Here is a 23573-nt window from a genome sequence, read left to right as displayed (position 1 = left end):
CCCCGATCCCTCGCCAAAGATCCCAACTTGACTCCTGAAGAGCCACCAGGCAGAATGATCAAATTATCCAAGTCTGAACTCATCAGTTTCCCCTTGAAAACAAATAAACAAGCAAATGCTCTATGTATGATCCCTCAGTCACCTAGGTGAGAAGCAGGAGCCTTTGGTGACTGTCCTCTCAGTGTTTCCTCAGCATTCTTCTTGTCCTTTTTCTTTCCACTCACCAGATTTGAGGTCTAAACCTTATTCCCTGGGACCATGGTAAACACCTCTCAGCCTTTCTGATTTTGCTTCTAAATTTATTCTTCAGACTTCCCTAAGAGTTATTTTGCCTCAAAACCAGTGGGAACATGTTGTGCCTCTCCTCAAAAACCTCGATGGCTCACTGAGTTCTATAAAAATCCCATCCCTTAGCATGGCATCTGAAGAGCATTTTAATATTATGCAGGGTATCAGGAAGTCTTCTGCTCCCCCAAATGAATCTATCACTAAATGTATTCTGGAAGCCCCAAGTTAAATTAAGTGAAGTGGCTTTCTTTACTCTAGGACTTTTTAGAGCTGCTAAAATGCTCAAGTGAGTTGTGAATCTCTGCAGTTTCCCAAATATACTTGGTCAGGGGATCCTTTCACCAAGGATGTCTAGGAATATCCCAAGGAGGGTGCTTGCTGAAACCCAGTGGAGGAACTACAGTAACTTATTAACAATGTAGGTAAACTACTTTCTGGGCTTTTCTCCTGCTGCCTGGCTTTACTCACCCGCCCTCCCAGCCACACTGCATGCTTCTTCTCCCCAAGCAGGTCATGCACCTGCAGCCCTGGGCTTTGGCTAATTCTATTCCCTCAGTCTGCAATGCTTTTCTTCCACTCTTTACTTACTTAAGCTCTATATATCTTCAAGAATCAGCTGAGCAGGTTTTTAAAAACATTTCCTTGAATTCTCAATAATTAATAACTCTTTCCACTACTTATTTTACTCTTCTTTATGTCATGTTTATCTAATGTCTACTCCTCCAAGCAAACTCTAAGTTTCATTTTTCTTTCACTCATTCATGAAATGAATTCATTCATTCATTCTCCAACAACATCTACAAAAGGTTTACCAACTGCCAAGCACTGATCTGACATGGGAATATATATATAGTAGCATGCACTTTTGAATAACTATTTCAATAGGTTCATCTGAGCACGGACACATCTTCTTGCATGTTTGTACATCTAGAAATGAAAAAGTTCACTGAACTTTTTCTAACAGTGACAGTTCAACATTTTTCTGAGGGAAAAAAGAAAAGAAAAAAGTTGCATATTTGATTTGAAAACAACTCTCCATTGGGGTCACAGGTTGAGTGGAGTTGAACGTATAGGAAGAGCCAATGAAATACTATATATATGATGGCACTTTGAAAACTGTAGAACTATATGAGGCCCATTATGTTGCCTTTGAAAGTTTCTGCTCCAAAGATACTCCATAAGAAATTCTCTTTGGTAGGTCAGAGGCAACACTCTCTCAGGGAGATCACTACCAGATTCTTATGACTCAGCAGTATCTTGGTGTTCTAGCAAGATTCCAGTGCAGAGAGAGTTACATCTGGTTAGAGTATTCCTTTTTCTTAAAAGCAAATTGTCAATTATTTTTAGGTTGTCTCATATTTGGTGCCAAGAACAAAATATCCTAGAATTCGGCTAGGATTAGGAATGGGTCATGAGAATTGGGATGTGGTACGGGTGACTGATTGTACTTTTGCAACTTCATGGGAAGAAGATACAAATTGTAGCATAGCGAGAGTGCCTACTTCCAAGGGGGTCTGTGGGTTCACATACCAGTTTTTAATGCAAATATCAAGTCATCAAACTCCTGCGACTCCTCATCGGCTATTAGTGACCCCTGGCCATATCCTCCAGAGGAAGGGAACGTGGCGCCATTCTGTGGGCTTGGCTTTAAGTCAGGGCTGGCCTGGCTGGCTTGTCGGAAGGATGCTCTCTCCCAGTCAGGTGGCACCTTTTTGGGTGGGGGTTGGGAGAAAAGGAAACCATAATATGAGTACATACATACTTACCCTGAAATCTGTATGAGCTATTTATCTCTGCATCTCATTACAAAGACTGAGTGAAAGGGCTGTTGAACTGTTTAGAATTGACCTTTAATTTTACCTTTGTTCCTTAGAAAAGTAAGTCTCTCCATGAGACCGTCTAATCTGGGGATGCTAAACAATTTCTCTACGAGGATTACTTGTAGATTTCTAAGCTGTCATGCGTGGAAGAAGAGAATTATTTTTTAACCCAATCAATACGTTAAATTTTTTCATAGAATATGTGCAAACAAAGCTGTTAAAAATATAAGAACTGGAGAACCCTCCTAAATCTTTAAGATACAACATATAATTTTAAGTATAGTAGCTATCTATGAGGATATACTGAATTGAAAAGAAAAGCTCTTTGATAGAATGCTAAAGTCCTCCTTTTTAAAAATTAAATGATTAAAAAGATAGTTCTATCTTGAAATGAGTAAATGTATTTGCTTCCCTTGTGGTTACTGGTAAACACCCCTTAATCTTTCCTTTCCTAATGCTTTCCCTTCTCTGCGTGGCTTTCTGGAATGTCTCTGCCAGTGCCTCATTGACAGCTGGATCAAGGCCAATTCTAAGCCGCTGAGGAATGCAGAGCACACTTTAGGGTATGCCACTGCGCTCCACCCCCAGTGAACATTTAAGTAGTGGCTCAGGCCAGGAACTGAACTGTCACAGCTGCTGCCTCCCAATATAAGGTTCTCTGAGACACTGCGGGGATGCCTCGCACTGAGAAAAATGATTTGAGTGCTGGAGAAATAAATTTGAGAGAACATGAAACCTTAAAGGATTTTACGAAGAAGTGGAACATCTGGACTACCACTGTTCAACACAGCGATGGTTCAATACAGTTCAGTATAGCACTGTGATGCCACAAATGTTTTAGACATTTGTTTTCCATTACGGTAGCTACCAGATATATGTGGCTATGGAACACTAGAATGTGGCCAGGGTGACTGATGAAGTGAATTTTTTTTTTTTTTTTTTGCGGTACGTGGGCCTCTCACTGTCGTGGCCTCTCCCGTTACGGAGCACAGGCTCCGGACGCGCAGGCTCAGCGGCCATGGCTCACAGGCCCAGCCGCTCCGCGGCATGTGGGATCTTCCCAGACCGGGGCATGAACCCGTGTCCCCTGCATCGGCAGGCGGACTCTCAACCACTGCGCCACCAGGGAAGTGAATTTTTATTGTTATTTAATTGTGGCTAGTTTAAATTTAAACAGACATACATGGCTAATGGCTAATGTATAGTGTCGATCTAGACAAATGCTAAACTGGGTAGCCAAGTAAAGAGACAAAAACCATTATTTTAAAGATTTACTCCCACACTGCTGATCTTAAAAATATCTGTTTCTATTGTTACCACCTGGGATGTGAAAATAATTCAGTTTTAAGAGCTTATGGGATATAGAAATGGTACTAGATTGCTGAACCCTTTAGGGTACTAAACACATATCAAGATTTTTAAATATGGTACTTTATTTGTGATCACTTACCTTAATTTTCGCCTGACATGAATAAAGTTACTTTCTAAATTAACACGGAAGACAAAAAAAATATCACTGAGCAGGTAGATTATCTATTTACCTACTTAACTATGTATAAACTGTTTTCTTTTCAGACATATGCACTTTGATTTCCTGCCATTTTGCAGGATGCAAACACAAATACTGTTCCCCTTGGCTCCTTCATACAGAGACACTAACATGGGCTGTGTAAGGAATGGTAGGCAAGCACATCTCAGGCACTGCAGAAATTGTCAGGGACCTGTTTACCATCTCTTCCTGGACAAATGTCTTCAGGTATGTTTCAAAATACAAGCAGTGGTACCAATGCTATGGGTGGCACTACTGAGAGGTTGGTGGCAATGTGATTTAGACACAAGAACCCAAAATGACATGGAGGGAGAACATTGGGAGGTTTATTTGTTTGTTGGGATTGAAGTAGTGGATTGGCATGAGTAAAGGAAGAGAGCTGTGAAAATATTTTCAGGAAGAAACGGTATTTGAAAAACCATTTCTGAAGCAGATTCAGTCACTGCCGTAACCAATTAGGAAGCTTTTGAAGAAAGAGCTCTGATTTCCCGGTACAAACTGCAGGTTAATAGAGCTCACAAAGCAAGGAGGAAAAAGAATTAGATAACAGACATGATACCATGGTGAGCACAGCAAATACCAGAGATCAGAGAATGTCAGTAGGAAAAGGATTTAAAAGTTACATGGCACCATTTAACTTGTACTCCATAAAATGGAAAGGTTGTATATCAAAGAGTGAGAGAGAGAAACAGAGAAGGAGAAAGGGCAAGGGCAGGCACCTCCTCCATAGCGCTGATCAGATTCTGGGTAGACTTGCTGATCTCCCCTCCAACTGGAGGCATTCCACTCCCGGGTGTGAAGAAGGCTGTGCTGGGTCCCGGGTGCCCATTCATTTCCACTGTGTAACTGGCCTTCATAGGGCAACACGTCTGGTTGTGCAGAATGAAATAAACCACAAAAACGTACAGTCCCTGCAAAAGAAGAGAACACTAGCATATTAAAGGAAGTCCTGCTACCATAGCTAAAGAATAAACATGATTGTAAGCATAGCTGATTTTCTACAAGTGTTCTCCAAATGCTACCCAAAGCTGGGAATGACAGAACATGTTCGAAGTCTACCAACAGGCCCCTGTAAATTTCTGAATGTCACAAAAGTTCTTCAGTGTCATTTGAGAAAACTGCTCTCTCACTTAGAAGTCTTTTTTTTTTTTTTTCTTGGTTAGAACATCAGTAACTGAATCCAGCTCTACGAATACATGAAAACAGAATTGCAGAAGTATATCTGATTAGCTGTGTACATTTTGTTTTAGAGGGCAAACCTCTTGCCTTCTGAAAAATTACTATCTTTTCCCACCTATCTCACTTAATCTCATTTTTTTTCCTTAGCAAAATGGGGAGTAATGCTCCAGCCACCTTGGCGACTCAGGGAAGGGCAGCACTAATTAAGCCTTCTAATTCTGTTTAAATATCTCACCTACTTATCTCAGTTGGAAATAAAATCGCTGGGTAGGGACTCAATATGGATTGCTTAATATTTAGCATGCCTTGCTTCTCAGTAAACGTTACATGAGAATGACAAAGCTATCTTGTGCATTCTTAAACATCTGCAGGCCCTTTAAATTCTTTTGCAATCTAGTCAAACTCTTGACAATTGCTCTGCTTCCGTCACAGAGAGCAACTCACATTTTACAGTTGTGTTCCAGACACTGCCTACACTGGCTTTCCTTCATGATTTCTACAAGGGATCTACTGTATACTTCTAATGGTGCTTCTACAAAGCTTGGTAATTTTGACCTTTACACAGCCAATAAAATATGTTAAGTTGTGACTTTTGTGTCTGTTAATCCTGGTGTTTAAGTTTTGGAAGCAAATAAGAATCTCCTTAATTACTAAAATTTTAAAATTAATCCACAAAAATGAAAGCAAGACACTCAGCTTGTTAAAGAAAAAAAGGAGTTAATGTCAAGATCTTCATAAAACACAAATAAGTATGGTCATTTTTTTTTAAGTTTGCATTCTCCCATATCTCCTAATATTTCTGGCAGTGTAGAAGCAGTAAAGCAAACAATATTGTGGGCTTAAAACTTGTATCTGCTGGAATAAATAGTAAAAAGTCTATTAGAAAATCCTCAAGGCACAAGAATTACAACTAACTTTTAATGTAAAATGAAATTAGAGGACAGTCTGCAAGGTAGGAATGCTAGCATTTGATCTCTGTTGCCATTTCTGGAATATTGTTATAAATTAGGCCTTTCTCCTCTTTCTACTGGAATGACCGCTTCCTGAGTTGGCTTCCAGTCTATGTAATTAACAAATATGTTTTAAAATCAGTGGTTTACCTGCTAAAAATATTTTAAAATGTAACCATTTACATTTAAAATGTAACCATGCTATAAAATTAGTAACAGAAACATTCATTTCCTTTTGAATTGGGCTCGTTTTGGTTTTTTGGAAACAACATTAATATTCTAAATTATGTAGGGTAAGTGAATTACTTTCACATGCAAATGATGTCATGTACATTAGCAGAAACAAATCTTCCTGAAAATATACACATCCAAAATTTTTCTTGTACAAGTAATTTTTCACATGGGTATGACCTAATTATATTGGCCACAGACAAAACAGGAAAAAAATTAAACTGTCAGCCTTAAAAACTGTGAGAATGTCACCGATTTATTTCAGGATTTCTCTTAGCGTTACTAAGTGATAGGGTAAAAGCTGGATCAGGAAAAAAAAAAAGTCCTAAAAATCCATCTCCAAGGATCCATTTGTTAAAACAGCACTTCTCTCTTGTTTGTTTTTATATCTAGTCTTTTGTGTTTCAGAGAAGGAACTGTCTGCTGAAAACAACTTGCATGTGAAAACTGCATGTTTTTTTTTTTCCTTAAAAGCATATTTACATATATAGTAAATATTCTGAATCTTTTAGATGTGTGCCAGGAAACATAAACACTGTTAAAATGGAAAGAAAAGAATGTTTAAATGCAGATTGTATGACATTTGCCTGTGCCCAGCCCAGGCTGGGCGAATATAGAAAAAGGACCTTCATTAGCCAAAGTACTCAGCTGTGGAGGTTTCTGACCTCACAGTAAAAACAAGTCCCTACTCCAAACGCTGTATATTAAATCTCAGGCTCTCCTTTGTATGATGTTCCGTGAAAGAATTTTAAGAGAGAATCTAGAATCTCAATTATTCAATCCAATCTGCAGACCACCCCTATGTGCACTGCCAGATAATGAGATGCAAGGATAGAACATTGCCTACTACTCCCAAGTTGCTCACAAAGACAATATCCTACAAAATAATAGGTTAACTGTTCCAGAAGCAGGACGTATATAATTCATCTGTCCTTCCTTTTCCTTATTTAGTGAAAGCTTACAGAGAAGGAAATTCTTTCTGTGCATTGCTGTTTTGATTATTTTGTTGGGTCTCCTACTTACAATGATGAAAAATGCTTTCAAAAGTCTTTAGTTAGATTGTATCTGGATTGGCCAACCTTGGATTCCTTTTGATTCAGGAATTTAAACCTATTCGCAGAGACACAAACGAGACCAAAATGATCTAAAGGAGTTAATAAATACTCTTAACATCTGAAGGAGCCAATAAGTACAGAAGATTTTGGCTGCCTATCTCAAAAATTTATGTTGGTTCCATATGAGGTGCGAAAGAATCAACATTGCCATTTGCCAAATTTACCCGAGAAGTGATGGCAGAGGAGAAGTGGGTAAAATGGGAAGCTGATTAAGCTGCCTATCTCTGAAGGAAGTGAAGTCTCAAGGCTTCATACTGATCTGAGTATCCCCTCTGAGGACTAAGATACAGCCCTTAAGTAAGAATAGTTAAGCTTCTCAGGACTTGTAAAAAGATCTCAGAGGAGGGTTAAACCAGGTATCAAACTGTAACTAAAGGCACAGTCTTAGGCAGCAGTCTTTTTTGTCTCTGCCTCTCCCATCCCATAATTTCTTCAGGTTACAGAAAAGTGGTTAAACTATCAAATGCACTAAATGAACCCATTTAACAGCTGCCCAGGCTCATTCCTTTAATTGTATGTCTCTAAATAAAGTGAAATATCAGTTCATTATTTTGTCTGCATTCTGAATGCTGGCCTGCATGCACAGCCAGTTGGAGCTAGTGTGACAGAACAGTGAGCATGGACACACCCACACAGCAAGAGCTCTCAGCAATCCTGACCTGATGTGTTCAGCAACCTGACATATTGACTCCACATGGCCTCTATTTCTAATATTTATTTTAGATTCTGGCAAAGAGTTATTATATGTGATAAAAATATGCTGGTGATAGTGTCTCACTAGCCATTAAAACACAAAGAATTGAATCAGTCTAGATATTAAAATATATCCGATAAAAAGCACTGAAAACCATTTGCACCAGCTTGGTTATGTGAATCTCTTTGATGTTTGGATTCCACACAAGTTAAACGAAAAAAACCTTCTTGACCATATTTCCACATGCGATTCTGTACTGAAACGTAATGAAAACATTCCGTTTTTAAAACAAATTGTGATGGGCGATGAAAAGTGGATACTGTACGGCAATGTGGAACGGAAGAGACTGTGGGGCAAGGGAAGTGAACTACCACCAACCACACCAAAGGCTGTTCTTCATCCAAAGAAGGTGATGTGTATATGGTGGGATTGGAAGGGAGTCCTCTACTATGAGCTCCTTCCGGAATACCAAATGATTAATTCCAAAAAGTACCACTCCCAATTAGACCAACTGAAAGCGGCACCTGACGAAAAGCGTCCAGAATTAGTTAACAGAAAACGCATAATCTTCCAACAGGATAACGCAAGACCGCATGTTTCTTTGATGACCAGGCAAAAACTGTTACAGCTTGGCTGGGAAGTTCTGATTCATCTGCGTTTTCACCAGACATTGCACCTTCGGATTTCCATTTATTTCGGTCTTTACAAAATTCTCTTAAAGGAAAAAAATTCCATTCCCTGGAAGACTGTAAAAGGCACCTGGAACAGTTCTTTGCTCAAAAAGATAAAAAGTTTTGGGAGGATGGAATTATGAAGTTGCCTGAAAAATGGCAGAAGGTAGTAGAACAAAAGAGTGCATACATTGTTCAATAAAGTTCTTGGTGAAAATGAAAAATGTGTCTTTTATTTTTACTTAAAAAAACCAAAGGCACTTTTTGGCCCACCCAATATATTATAGCAACTATAATATGGTCACATTATTTAAATTTTATTTATAATTAGGCATCCAATCATATTTAGTATGTCTAGAAAGATGCCTGAAATGATGTTCACTTAATGTTGTTATTTTTACTTTAAAATAGTCAATAGTCTTTGAGACAAAATGACATACATATGTATAAAGTAGGAATGATTTGTTAAATGATCTTGTATATTTAATGACCTACTCTTTCTGGTGTTCTCCACTAATTTCCATATAATTGGATTTCTCTTATATCATTTCCCTTTCCCTTCAACCTGCATAAGTTCTCTTTAGGATTTCTTAAAGCTCAGATTTTTTGAAAATAATTCTTTCAGCTTTTGCCTGAAAATGTCTTTACTGCACCTTCCTGTTAGAGGGATATTTTCACTGGATATAGATTTCTAGGTTAACAGGTTTTGTTTTCTCATTTGTTACAGGACTTTAAAGATGTCATTCCATTGTCTTCTGGTTTCCAGAGTTTCTGATGAGAATGGTATTAATTTTTATCATTATTTTCTTGAATACAATGTTCCCTTCACATCCCCAAGCTGCCCTCATGATTTCCTACTCAGATTTTCAAGAGTTTGACTATGATATGCCTAGGCATATTTTTCTTTGCTTGGGATTCTCTAAGCTGTTTGGATCTGTGGTTTGTACTAACAAATTTGGAAAATTCCTGGTCATCATTATAGTCACCTAATAGTTATGAGGATTACTTATGGATGAAGTTTGAAGTGACTTTAAAAGTTTTTAATCTTTTTATTATTTGTTTCAATTCTTTATAATAAATATTTATCATTTTTCCAAAAATAATAATGATTAAAAAAAAGTCTAAGCAAATTTGTCAGTATATTAGTAATAAAGGGAACATGGACACAGGGACCGTTTATTAATGCTGCTTTTCTTTTCTATGTTTTTAAAACTTTGAAGCACAAAGATATTAAAATAATAGGAATATTGTTTTTGGAGACCCAGGGAAAGTGTGCAATTTCAAAATCTCTAGGTATATGTTAATTCTGTTATGAAAACTAGTTAAGAAATAGGCAGTGTAATCCTACAAATGGCCTAATCAAAACCACCTATATTTTGGATAGCCTAAGAGCACAAAACAATGTAGGATAAAGGACTTAGAGGAATGAAATCTTCATTAAAATTAGGCTTTTTTTTTTTAACTCAAAAATTACAAATTTGGGATTACAAAAAGAATATCTTTCATTAAATTGTAACCTCCTAGAAAGTAAGAGATTATGTCCAGTTAGCTCAAAGTTGTATTTTTTAGTTTATAGCATGGTCCCTGGCACACAGGAGGAGCTTAAGAAATATCTGTTAAATAAGAAATTCTGGTGTTTAAGTTTCATCAGTGGGAGAGAGTACGATGGAGTGGGGACAGGCAAGTGTTCGTTTTAGTCCTCTAATTTTCTCACTATAGTTAGGTAATTTGGTAGTTGCTCAATAAAATTTTGTTTTGGCTCAGTCTTTGTGTTTTATACATTACATGTGCCAAGACTCTCTTATGGGAGAGTGAAGCATCCACTGTTGGCTGGGTCTCTGCTCTTCTGGGTCTGTGACCCTCTGGTGGTAGGCTTGTTTGGTGCTGAATCCCCAGGTGACTTCCTGGCTGTCTCTGCCTTCTCTGCTGGGACTGGGTTTGCATAATGCTGCTGCTTTTTCTTGTGACTACTTCTCCTTACAGGGCTTCACAGCTTCTGCTTTTGTTCTCCCTTGGTAGACACCCCTGTGAAGTCTCTGTGATTTCTTTTTTTTGGCTTCACACAGCTTTTGGGCTGCTGACCTACTGCTGTTTTGCATCACCAGTGACTAAGCAGCAAAGACTGGATGTCATGCCAATGACAGAATTGAAAAGACAAATGCAGTATATGCATTTGTACATTTTTTTCAGGTGTGAGAAAAGGAGGAATTTCATTTCTCATCACTTCATATTTTTTGAACTGCTCTTATTTTTCACAGTTTAAGTTGCTTTTGTTAATGTTCTTATTTACAGTAAGAATCTTCAATCTAACATGTGCATTAAATATACAGAGAAAGGAAACAAGTGAGTCATCTTGATGGCCATTGGTTATCAGTGCAATTGTAACATTTAGAAATCTCTGGGAACAATTATCACCCAACTGCTCTTAAAAATATTTGGATGGGATCAGTAATTACCTAGTGTTCACCATGAGCTATGTCAAGTTCTTCTAAAATTTCTTATTAACTTAAGGGACACGATTTATTCAGAACAAGGAGAGTCAACAGAAGTTCAGTTAACTTAGTCTGCTGGCTTCAGACATGTCTGTGACTGAAATATCTGGGTAGCAGGGCTTCACTTTCAAGGTTGGGGCTTCGAAAGACGTCTATTCTAAATATTGTTAAGTCCTAGGAGCAACAATTCTATGTGTTCTTTTTAATCATCAATATCCAGAGCATAGACAAGATATTTTTTCTTTTATACAACTGAAGTTTCTATCTGCAATTTAAGAACATATTTCTGTGTGTGTCACTTATGGACAGGAGAAACATTTGGTCAGTCTTTTTTGAGATTAATACTCATGAATCAAAAGACAATTATTAGGTTATGCCTCAGCAATTTCATCTCCAGATGGTATGGTCCCTTTTCCTTCAGCTTCTCTTCTTGAAACTTGTTCTACAGGACTTCATCACAGAGACTCTCAATGTTCTTTATGCTTCTGTTAAGTTTCAAAGCATGGAGTGCTAATCAATCATGACACTACTTATCAGGAGCCAGACTATTTTTGACAAGATAGAAGGAACTGAAAATTAAGGTTGTTTTTTTTTTTTTTAAGTTACAACAACACAAACCCCTGATCCCACCAACACCCTGCTTTGAGAGTTCCTAGATAAGAAAATTTTCAGAAGTACAAATTGAGTTGGTGGTAGGACTGAGGGGCAGAGAAGGCTGGAAGTGGTCATGACAGTACTGGGATGGAACTAAATAATGGAGAAGAGGTTTGGAATCTGAGGATAATTTTTTTTAAAGGTTTTAATAAAAAGTGGAGAAGAGATTCAAGTTGGATTAAGCTTTGAATGTGAAAAATGTTTTTAACTTAAATGACAAAAATGCCAAATTGTACCATGACTATTTATTTAAATATTGTTATATTTATAAGTACTTAAAAAATAATTTGAACCATTTTTGGTTTACTCTGAGAAATCTCTGCCACAGGCACTGGAAATACCTAGAGTCTGCAGAATAATATTAATAATAATAATAACAATGACAATAGTAAAATAAAGTGAGCTGTTTCCTTGTCCTCTGGGGTGGTTTTCCTATGCAGAAGAGATTATTCAAAAGTTTACGATTTGTTTTGTCTAACAGTAAAAAGTCGGCAGCGTGTCCAACAAACTATGGTGATGGGTCAAATCGGCCCACTGCCAATTTGTACACTTATAGCAAATCACCAAGATGTACACTTTAAATATCTTACAATTTCATTTGTCAATTATACCTCAATAAAGCTGAAAAAAAACCCCATAATAATAAAAAGGACAAACTACTGATACACATAACAATATGAATGAATCTCAAAGTCAGTATGCTGGGTAAAAAAAAGCCAAACATAGGGCTTCCCTGGTGGCACAGTGGTTGAGAGTCCGCCTGCTGATGCAGGGGACACGGGTTTGTGCCCCGGTCTGGGAAGATCCCACATGCCGCAGAGCGGCTGGGCCCGTAAGCCATGGCCGCTGAGCCTGCGCGTCCGGAGCCTCTACTCTGCAACGGGAGAGGCCACAACAGTGAGAGGCCCGCGTACGGCAAAAAAAAAAAAAAAAAAAAAAAAAAAAAAAAAGCCAGACATAAAGGAGTACCCACTGTATGATTCTATTTATACAAAGTTCTAGAAACTACAAATTAATATACAGTGACAGAAAGCAGATCAGTATTTGCCTGGCTATGGATGCAAAGGGAGGGATGTTCTGCAAGGGGGCCTGGGGAATCTTTTGGGGGTGATGGAAATGTCCTGTATCTTGACTGTGGTTTCATAAGTGTGTAACCACCTGTTTTTTTTAAAAGCTGAAGAACAAACTAGAGTTTTGAATTTGTTGTTTTAATAAAGTGAACATTAATCTTTTAAACTAAGGGTCAGCAAACTTTTTTCTTGAAGGGAGTCACATAGTAAATATTTTAGACTTAGCAGGGCATATGGTCTCTGTCGAAACTACACTGAAATTTGAATTTCATACAATTTTCACATGTCTCAAAATATCATTCTCCTCTCTATTTTTTCCAGCATTTAAAAATGAAAAAACCATTCTTAACCCTATAAGGACTTTTTAACATAGTTTTGGTCAGCATCTTTTAAATTGCTTTTTCTAAAGGCCTTAAAAATTTAGCATTCAGGTATCTGTTAACAACTCTATGGATTAATCTTGTTTGTGCAGTGATAGGAGACCAAAGAATAATGTTGATGATGATGAAAAGGGAAAATTAAATGACCCAGTGATAATAAAAATAAGAGAGGAGAAGCGATCATTTTGCTGTGGAAACTAAATTACATACCATCCATGCTGAAGTGAAAATAAGATTATTGTAAGTACTAGACAGGAGATCAGGAGAGAAGGCAAGGTTAGAGACATAAGTGTGCAAATAGCTGTGCAGTGGTAAAAGCTGAAGCCATATGGTATATAATTTTTTTAAGGAAGACACTATGTAGAGGAAAATGCTGAGTGCTCAGGATTCGGCACAGCTGGAGAACACGAACAGGAAGAGGAACAAGTGAAGTAAACAAGGAACGACCGACTGGTCAGGCAGGTCAGATGAGAGAACAGCCACAGCTCACTATATCAGGGACCCCAAGAGAAGACTCTGTTCCAGGAGAGCGAGGTGGTCCACATCAGCACAAACAGACATTAAGAAGAAGTGAAAAGAGGCATTTCTTCACTGCAGATGTAACTGATATCTTTGGGAAAAACACAACCAGATCATTCCTTAACCTAAGGGTAGCTTTTCCTTGATAGCACTATACATTATATATTGCAGTCTACTGTCACCCCCATCCAGAGAGCAATGAGAAGAGACTGAAATACATAATACACAGAGTTGTCAAGAAAAAGGTACCCTTAGGCTACGGAATGATCTGACACACGACATGAGATCAGCCAGTTTGATAACTACATGCTGACACTGGATGGGGGGTTTTCCTCCTTCCTCCTCATCTACTTCATTCATTATTATTCTTAGAGCAAAAGACTATATAGCACAGAGTTTAATTCCTTTAAACTACAAACTTCAGGCATTCCATCTGAAGATACTCAATGAACATTGAATATTTCACATTTTCTACGATGGGTGTGCCTGCCTGCCAATATTAAGTCAACTCTGATACCAAGGCCCCTTTGGGAAATGCCCAAGTTTTGTACTTTTGACTTATTCCTGTCCCACAGGTTGCTGAAGGCGGACAGTCAGCCAATGACATGTAACTACTGGGCTTCTACATCTTTTATGTCACTTTTGAAAGGAAAAAAATCTAGTAAGCTTCTAAGAAATTATTCATTTCATTATAACATGGTTAATCAAATATCAAAGGTGATCTAAATGGCCTTGTTTTAGAAACATTCTTGATGAGTCAATTCCAAAATAAGGATACAGTCCATAGAGACTTTTATAGAAATGTGGAACTCAACATCCTATGATTTGCTGTACTGAAACTCACAGGTTATAAATCATGCACTGAGGAGAAAGAGATTTCTTATAACTGGCAAAACTGGCAAATTCTGAGACATCTCACCAGCAGACAGAAACTCTGAGTTACCACACTTCTGGGAATCTTTGCCTTTATAGATTTGAGATAATATAGCATGTAAATGGATATCAATAATAATTCTAGATATTAAGAACCAGATTACATATTATCAAAATATTATTTGTTATTATTTTCAAATACTCTTTTCTGATGATTAATGAGCTACTTAATAGGGAGAAATCATTTAGTATCTTTTTATTGCAATTTTCTAGTCAGTGAAACAAGGACACTAAGATAGCTCTAGGAATGCTCTACGGAATAATTAATTTACTAACAAAACTCTAAAAATGTATGGATATTTTAATTTTAAAGAGCAAAAATTTAAAGCAGCCCAAGTTCAATTGTTAACATTTATTGCAGAAGGGGGAAGAAGAAAGAAAAGAAAATACAGAGAAGTCAACCCCCCTGCACCCCAAATTTATACCAGATCTTAACACTCAGAAATACCACTCTATCTTGTCTATGACCTTTCTTAAAACTACAATTTCTAGAGAGGGTTTATTTTCCCCACGCTGTTAATTATGTAAGGACACATTTTTATATGTAAGCATTTTTTGGGGAAAGAGAGCTGAAGGTTGGATTTACAATTGGGCGATAGCTGAAGAAACCTCAGATCTCGGTTTGCCTGGAATAGTCCCGGTTTGCTTGGGATTCCTGGTTTAGCCTGCTGTCTCAGCATTTTTATTAACATCACCCCCTTTCACTCAAGTGTCAATGACAGTGAATTATATGGCAATTTAGTAGGGCTAGATAGGGCTCAAGAAGGATCCTGCATTGTGGAAGAAATCCTATTTGAAACAACAGAGCTATTGAGTATATCCTAATAAAAATCCAGATTCTAACCAGCCCTCTTTACGTAAGGATGGTCTGCAATTTAAATTCTCTCCTAACAATCTTCAATTCATTCATTAATACATAATAGCTGAGTGTCCACCAGGAAGTGCACTTAGGTTCCACACAGGCAGTGGACAGACAGGCTCAGTGCTTTCTCGAGTATTTCATGCCCAGTCTCATGGTTCAATGCTTGGAGCTCCACCAGGAGCTCCTCTGCTTCCTAAATCTCAGATCGCTGCCTGAGGGGGAAATAAGTGAAGTGGAAGATGGGTCCAGTGACTGGCCTTACCTAAATTTGGGGATACTCTTCCAAATATTTTATCTTTCTTACTCAAAATAATGTTGTATACTATTCTTTGAAAAGTTTTTGAGGGTCTAGTATAGGAAAATTCTGTGATTCGTAAAATAATATAAAAGATGTGGTATCTGTTTCAAAGAGTTTACACTAGAGTTAAAAATATGAGGCATATAAATTAATTAAGTCCTGTGGCCTAAAATGCTTCCTATGATGCAGGTCCACACTCCCAAACTTCTTTCACAACAGAAATTTTCAACTTTGTGATAGTCGGTAAGTTTAAAATGTGGGCATGTATTATCTCTTGTGATGAAAGTCAAAGGAAAAAAAGATTTCGTTTCATGTATTGATTCCATAGCCAATATTTCAGAACACAATTTATATATATGTTATACTGGTAGTAAAAGATAAATTTTTTAGTTAGTGCCTCTTTTAATGACCATGACCTTAAGTCAATCAATTAACTTTTCTTTTTTTTTAAAAAAAGAACACTTTACATGGACATATATACACTACCAAATGTAAGGTAGGTAGATAGTGGGAAGCAGCTGCATAGCACAGGGAGATCAGCTTGGTGCTTTGTGACCGCCTGGAGGGGTGGGATAGGGAGGGTGGGAGGGAGGGAGACGCAAGAGGGAAGAGATATGGGGACATATGTATATGTATAACTGATTCACTTTGTTATACAGCAGAAACTAACACACCATTGTAAAGCAATTATACCCCAATAAAGATGTTAAAAAAAAAAAGAACACTTTAAACAGAGCATTTCTCTTCCTTAGACCAAAACAAGTATACCAAGCAGCAAAGTGTGTATTATATTGTTTTATATTTGGAGTCCAAGAACACTATGTATTATCTTCTACTCTTTTAGGAAGTAGAGTGTTTAATTCTTATGATTGATAATTTAACAAAAACTTGAAATAAGGATTTTATTCTAGCCCTAAACTTAATTTTCTTGACTGGTTATAATCATTCTCTTGTGGAGAATGGGATTTAAAGTCATATATCTTAGAATTTAATGTGTAATAGGTAGTATTAGTAAATAAGTATAATTATATACCAATTAGTATAATTAGTATATGTTGCTTTGCTATTTGCTAAATACTGTTATATTGAGTTATATTTTATATGAACCTCAGTTTCTTCATCTATAAAATGGGAATCAATAACTTTTACTTCCATGGATTATTATAAGGCTCAGATAAAAGAAATGCAAGGTATATTTGTAAACTGTAAATCTGCTTTATAAATATAAGGTGATATTGTTTTTATGCTAAAAGGATTTGCACAAAGTTAGTCTCATCCTTAACCTGGTTGGTTTATTCCTTTGTGTAGCACATTCCTACCAGTTGAGGTGGCCCGCCACAAGGTCGTGTTCCGAGAGATAATGTCACACTATAAAGCCAAGCAGGCTCTTGGTGGTTGAACATTTTACATGGCTAAGAACCACTTCTTTCCCAGAACTGGTAGAGAATACAAACCGTGGTGCTGTTCTGCCTTAGTGTGATTACAGATACAAGTCTTGACCATCTTTCTTAAGGCATGGGCATCAGTTTCTTCACTGATACGGTTTATTCTTTATTGAGTCATTTCACAAAAATGTGAAGGTAGTGGTGAGGTGTTAATCCTTCAGTGGTTCCCAGTACCTTCAGAGTATACAATTTGTAACTTGGCTAATAAAGCCTTCCGCGGTTTGGTCCTGTCTGTCACCATTCCCTGACTCAGACTCCACACTCCGGGCAAAATGAACCACCAGGAACTTTCAATTCCTCCAAATGTGCTGCACTTTTTCTCAGCTTTGCCCTGTGGACTTGCTGTTCTCTCTGCTCCCTCCTCCTCCTCTAGCCTGGCTAAGGCTTTAAGTAAGTATCAGCTTCCTCCAGGACACTGAGATGCTTCTTTGGCCACCCCACCACTCCATTCTGGGTTAGGTAACCCAACACTCTGTCCCACACCCTGGGCATCACTGCCATAAGCACAGCACAGCACCCTGTGAAGACCAAGTTCTTCATAAATCTTTGTCGAGTGGGTGAGTGAATATATGAAGTCCCCCGCCAAATCTGTATTATCTGGGTCCTTGAAAAATAAGGGCAAGAAAAACCAGGATCCCACTACGAACAGCATTGATGCCTTAAGGGCTTACTCTTAACTAAGAAATGGGTATAGCTGTACCATCTATGCCATTTCTTTACTACACCTTCCCAGAAATTCTAGAAGACAAACTGGGGTGCTCTCTTTGGCAGCTGCTCTCATGACTCAGATCCCAAGTGAGTAGGGGGTATGAGGGTATGTAATCACAAATTTGTATAGGCTATTAAGTTGGAACAAAAACCACCTATAGTGGGAGAGGATGAAAGGCATGTTATGGGAAAGGCAATAAAAGCTGAACCCCGTGTGTGTGTGTGTGTGTGTGTGTGTGTGTGTGTGTGTGTGTGTGTGTGTGTATGTGTGTGTTTAAAACCCTTGGGAGTATATGTGAAAGCATGATACATTTTACTATTTTGTTGGTTTAAAAATACTTTTAATTTAAGTATATGAAGCAATAGCTGTGTCTAAAATGAAGCTTTGCTAACATTAAGGAACTAAAGTCCAAACACCAAATTTTGTACTTTATGTACTTCTGCAAATCTTTCAATGCAGAAAGGGGTTTGTACCTTGACTTTAAATTTTACCACCCTTATAAGAGAATGCGTATTTTGCAACATTATTCTAACCTAGGTTGTAATCTTTAGAACAAATGAAAATGTGGGGAATTCCTTTGCAATCCAGTGATTAGGACTCAGAGATTTCACTGCTGTGAAACCAGGGTTCAATCCCTGGTTGGGGAACCAAGATCCCGCAAGCCGTGCGGCGTGGCCAAAAGAAAAAAAGTCTTATAAACAAATGAAAATGTGGGACTTACAAGACAAAGAAATGAAATCCCATATTCTCTGAAAAAATAATCTAAAAATTATAAGAAAGCATTCTAAGTTTGTGTAAGGAAATGTTTGTACAGTCAATAAAAACAATCTAAAAATATTTATTTACATGTTATTGGTGAAAAATAATGAATCTATGTATTCTACCACATGGCAAAAGGATGACTGAGGTCCTTTATATTATTTGTCAATAATAACAAAATCTGGACACAGAGAAGCATCAGGCCATGCCTTGACAATACGTTACATGGGGTAAAACAGATTGCTGTAGGCTTGCCTATTTTTCTTTCCCTCGGGAATTTTGGACACGTATCTCTGCAGGTTACATATTGTTTCCTCGTTCCTACATATTTTATGCATAGATTTGACATTAACAGGCTTGAGATATTGGTAGTTGGGTCTTTTCCATTTTATTCAATCTTTAATATAGAAAGCTGAAGTCAGTGGCATCCTGAGCATTTACCTTTTGTTTTTTTAAAAAATTGTAGCTACATTTTAAAGAAAGGAGCAAGCACCCTCTTGGTGCTATAAACAGAGTTACTGCCTGTGATATTGTGATTTATAATAAGAAATATACGTTTGGTCTTCACCCTCATTTCTGGCACAGAGTTCTTAAAACCCTTGGACATTTTTGTAGCCAGGAGAGTGATAAAGGTGTCTTTGGTTAGGTTAATGAAGTGACTTTTGGAAAGCACCTAAGACGGGGGCTGGATGCCAATGGTGCCATTTCAGTCCCACCCCCTGACCTCCAAGGAGGGGAGAGGAGCTGGTGGTTGAATCAGTTGCTAACACCCAGTGATTTAAACAATCATGCCTATGTAATGAAGTCTCCATAAAACCCCCAAAGGACCTGGTTGGGAGAGTTTCTGGGTTGGCAAACACACTGAGATTCAGGGAGAATGGTGCACCTGGAGAAGGAACAGAAGCTCCTCACCCTTTCCCTACACCGTGCCCTTGTATCTCTTCCATCTGGCTGTCGCCGAGGTACATCCTTTAATGATAAACCAATAATCTAGTAAGTAAATGTTTCTTTGAGTTTTGCTCTAGCAAATTAATTGAACCTGAGGAGGGGGCCTTGGGAATCTGGTTTATAGACAGTCAGAAGTACAGGTAGGGCTTCCCTGGTGGCACAGTGGTTGAGATGCAGGGGAAACGGGTTCATGCCCCGGTCCGGGAAGATCCCACATGCCGCGGAGCAGCTGGGTCCGTGAGCCATGGCCGCTGAGCCTGCACGTCGAGCCTGTGCTCCGCAACGGGAGAGGCCACAGCAGTGAGAGGCCCGTGTACCACAAAAAAAAAAAAAAAAAAAAAAAAATAGAAGTACAGGTAAAAATCTGGGCTTGCAACTACATCTGAAGTTGGGGGGAGGTGCCGAGATGAGCAGTCTTATAATACTGAACCCTTAACGTGTGGAATCTCATGCTATCCCCAGGTAGATAGTGTCAGAATTGAGTTGAATGGTAGGACATCCAACTGGTGTCCTGAGAATTGCTAGTTGGTGGTGTGGGGAAAACACTCTCCCAAACACATTGGAATCTGGCCTCAGAACACCTATTACTGCCTAATGGATAGCAAGTATGTATCTTTAATTAGCTGTGTGGTGGAGCTGACCTCTGTACAAGAACCTGATCAAAGAAGTGCTGTAGTAAAAACATACTTGTTTACTGTAGTAGCAAATCAGACAAGGTTAGTGGGGATTCTCAGAAGCATAAGATACAAGAATCAGCACAAAAAAGAGGAAAGGTAATCTCTATCTTATCGCATTCTGTGTGTGCCACGCACTGTATTAGGGGCTTTGCAAACATTGTCATTCAAACCTTTTAACAATGCTATGAAGCCTTCCTTCAGAGGGATTCAGTAACTTCCTCAAGTACACAGTTCTCCTTAGCAGGCTCAGAAACCGAGGTGTGAAGTGGCTGGAAGCACAGGAGTTTGTGCTTCCCTTATATTGGAGCAGTGAAGTAATTGGAGGTGATGGCAAAGTCCCGGTGGCGTCAGGTTGCATGAGTGGGGCCGGAGCGCACCAAGAGCTGTGTAGGGTGGATCACCTACGCATACTGAGGTCCCCAGGAGGGCCTGGGACACCTGGGAGGACACTTTCTCTCACCTCCTCCCCACTCCCAATCCAATTCATCAGCAAGTCCAGTCAATTTTACCTCCAAAACATTCCTTGAACCTTGGACTTCTTTCCAAATCCACTGCTCATATGCTGGTCAAAGTAACCAGAATCTCACACCTTCCTCATGGCAAGAATCTCTGTATCAACCTGCCCCTACTCACTTCCCTTCCTCTCCTACAATAATTAATTCTCCGTAAAAGAAAATGTCACTTGACTCCTTATAACCCTTTAAGGCTTACCACTATTTTTAAGATAAAGGCCCCAGTCCCACCATGTTTTATAAGCCTCTGCATGACCTGGATTCTATCCACTTTTCCAAGCTCATCGTCACCACCCAGCCTGCATTCATCACATCCAGCTACACTAGTCTGATTTCAAATGCCCCACCTCAGGGCCTTTGCATAGTCCTTTTTTCAATCATTCCATGAGTGTGTATTACACAGGTAGAACGGCCAGGCACAGCTCTAAGTGCTGCTCCCTCTGGAAAACTCTTCTAAAACACATAATCCCTCCTGGGCCTGGTGCCACTTTACTCAAACCTCTGACCTCACTTCCTTAGGAATCCCCCAGATAAGACGACTTTCTTCTGTTTTTGCTTTCTTTCTGTTTACACTTTCCTTAATAGCACCCTGCACTGTTCTCTTGTAGAACTTATCACGATTTTTAACAATGTCTGTGTGATTATCTTATCAAAATATGCCTCCTACAGGAGAAGCAGCCTCTGTGGTTTTATGCATTCTTTTTAAGACCATTTCTGTTTGCCCTCAGAACCAGATGTAGTGGCCAACTTAATAAATACCTTTGAATGAATAAATGATGAGGGAAGCTACCTGTTGAACTCTTTTCAGTTACAACCTAAAATATGATTTGGAAATGTGTTACTGATGAAGGTAATAAAACTCAAATTTATCAGAAACTCCAGAGGACCTTATAATTAAAGACACGTTAATCGAAAGTGTAGACAGTTAAAATAAGTTTAACGGTTTGTTCTATAAAGACAAAACTTTTAGGAAATCAATGACAGGTGATCACTCAGGTAGCCAGTGAGAGGCGAGAATCTGCCAGAGATTCTCCATCACTAACCAGTGACCCAGACCCTTTATTTCTTGATGTCCTTTCCATTTTTAAATTTAGAAATTTACCAGTCCCCCCAACCCAAAGTGGAGACAAGGTGCTTTAGCAGACGACTTTAGCTTAATGGAAGTATTATTTTTGAGTTTTTTTTCCTGTTTAATTTTTTTTTTTTTTTTTTTTGCGGTATGCAGGCCTCTCACTGTTGTGGCCTCTCCCGTTGCGGAGCACAGGCTCCGGACACGCAGGCTCAGCAGCCATGGCGCACGGGCCCAGCCGCTCCGCAGCATGTGGGATCTTCTCGGACCGGGACACGAACCCGTGTCCCCTGCATCGGCAGGCGGACTCTCAACCACTGCACCACCAGGGAAGCCCGTCCTGTTTAATTTTATAGTCACTAAAGAATTTCAACCATCTCTTGGTCCAACTTCTGACTACTCATTTCACTCTAAAATCAGGGAGACAGCAGGGGCCGTGAAAAGTACACAGATCTCTAACCAGGAGACCTGGATTCTCGTCTCAGCTCTGTCAACAAATAGTGCCGAAAACCTAGGGTCCCAGTTTCTTATGTGCAAAACCAAAGTGTTCTGTAGACCGGATTTTATATGAATCTTTCTAGAATGAAAAGTTTGATTTTTTTTTTTCTATCGTTGCAGAACATAACATAGTTGCAGATATTCTGTCTTCTCTTAGGGCTTATCACAAAGAAGGTTTGAATCTACGAATTTACTTTCTGTAGACAACTGGTCTATTTCCCAGCCATACACAAATCTCATTGTAAATTAATACATCATGAATACTTGAGTAGTGAATCAGCTTTCTGGAGCCTTGTTAAGTGTGAGTTTTTGAGCCTGCAAAGTTAAGGATCAAACTCTGATCTATGGTGTCCTGAAAGATAAAGGCAGTTTCTACAATATATTGATACTTGAGAAAAAGCAAGTAATTCCTCATCCTACATATAAAAATACTAGTGAATCCAATCACAGCAAGTCATGATAGAATTCATAGGAAGGGAAGAAATCTACCTTCTTTCCAAAGTGCTTTCTCATTTAGCCTGGCTCATGGCCTGCATGACTGAGAGTGGTAATAGGGGAAGATTAAGAACCAGATCTTTAATAGTGATTTTTGCTCTTCTTGTTACGTAGATCCGCATGTATGTGTCAGAGAAGAAAGAGCATCTCTAGTAAATGTCAACCATATTTGTTTATAAAGAAAGGAAATGAATTTCAGAGTTAGTTCTAACCCATAAATAAAATAGCAAAACATTCTTCATATATCTGTCTAAATAATTTTGATCTTAAAACACCGACAGTAGTCTGCATCAATTTCTTAGTCCAGAGAAAATTAAATATTTTAACTCAGGCTTTTCCTATTTCAGGCTGATTACTGTTTTTCTTCATCTATACTATAACTTTTGGTTTTCATTACAGAAGTCTTGCTTTATTTTTTTAACATTAAAGAATCCTTGCCTCATTGTTTTTATAATAATCCTCTAGGAACTTAAACAGAAGTTTTATTTCCCAGTAAATCCTCTCAGATTTGCCTAGGACTGACCAATGTTGATGATTTGAGTACTAAGTACTGGGAATACAGGATAGACCATTCTGGAATCAGTGTGGTCCTTATCAGTTCACTGCAAGAACAGCAGAATGGGCCTTCCTGTCTTTACTAGCTTCTCCCCTGTGTGTGTGTGTGTGTGTGTGTGTGTGTGTGTGTGTGTGTGTGTGGATGGTGGGTTGGGGGGTGGTAGAGAGCCATTTAAATTTAGGACACACCAATATAAGTCA

The 23573-nt window shown here is 38.5% G+C and overlaps 1 protein-coding gene across 1 annotated transcript in view; it reads right to left on the bottom strand.

Moving 5' to 3' along the window:
• The window catches only part of ADGRV1 (adhesion G protein-coupled receptor V1), a 567434-nt gene that overhangs the window by 8193 nt on the left and 535668 nt on the right, over positions 1-23573 (bottom strand). Inside the window, exons 88-89 of the mRNA XM_067731218.1 lie at positions 4377-4568; positions 1819-1996 (exon numbers count right to left, since the gene is read on the bottom strand). Coding sequence (XP_067587319.1) covers positions 1819-1996; positions 4377-4568 — 370 coding nt within the window. The remainder of the gene's footprint in view (positions 1-1818; positions 1997-4376; positions 4569-23573) is intronic.

Source organism: Pseudorca crassidens, chromosome 3, assembly GCF_039906515.1.
Source record: "Pseudorca crassidens isolate mPseCra1 chromosome 3, mPseCra1.hap1, whole genome shotgun sequence".
NCBI lineage: Eukaryota > Metazoa > Chordata > Mammalia > Artiodactyla > Delphinidae > Pseudorca > Pseudorca crassidens.
Note: the sequence above shows the minus strand (reverse complement) of the source record. Positions and strands in the feature narration are given on the sequence as shown.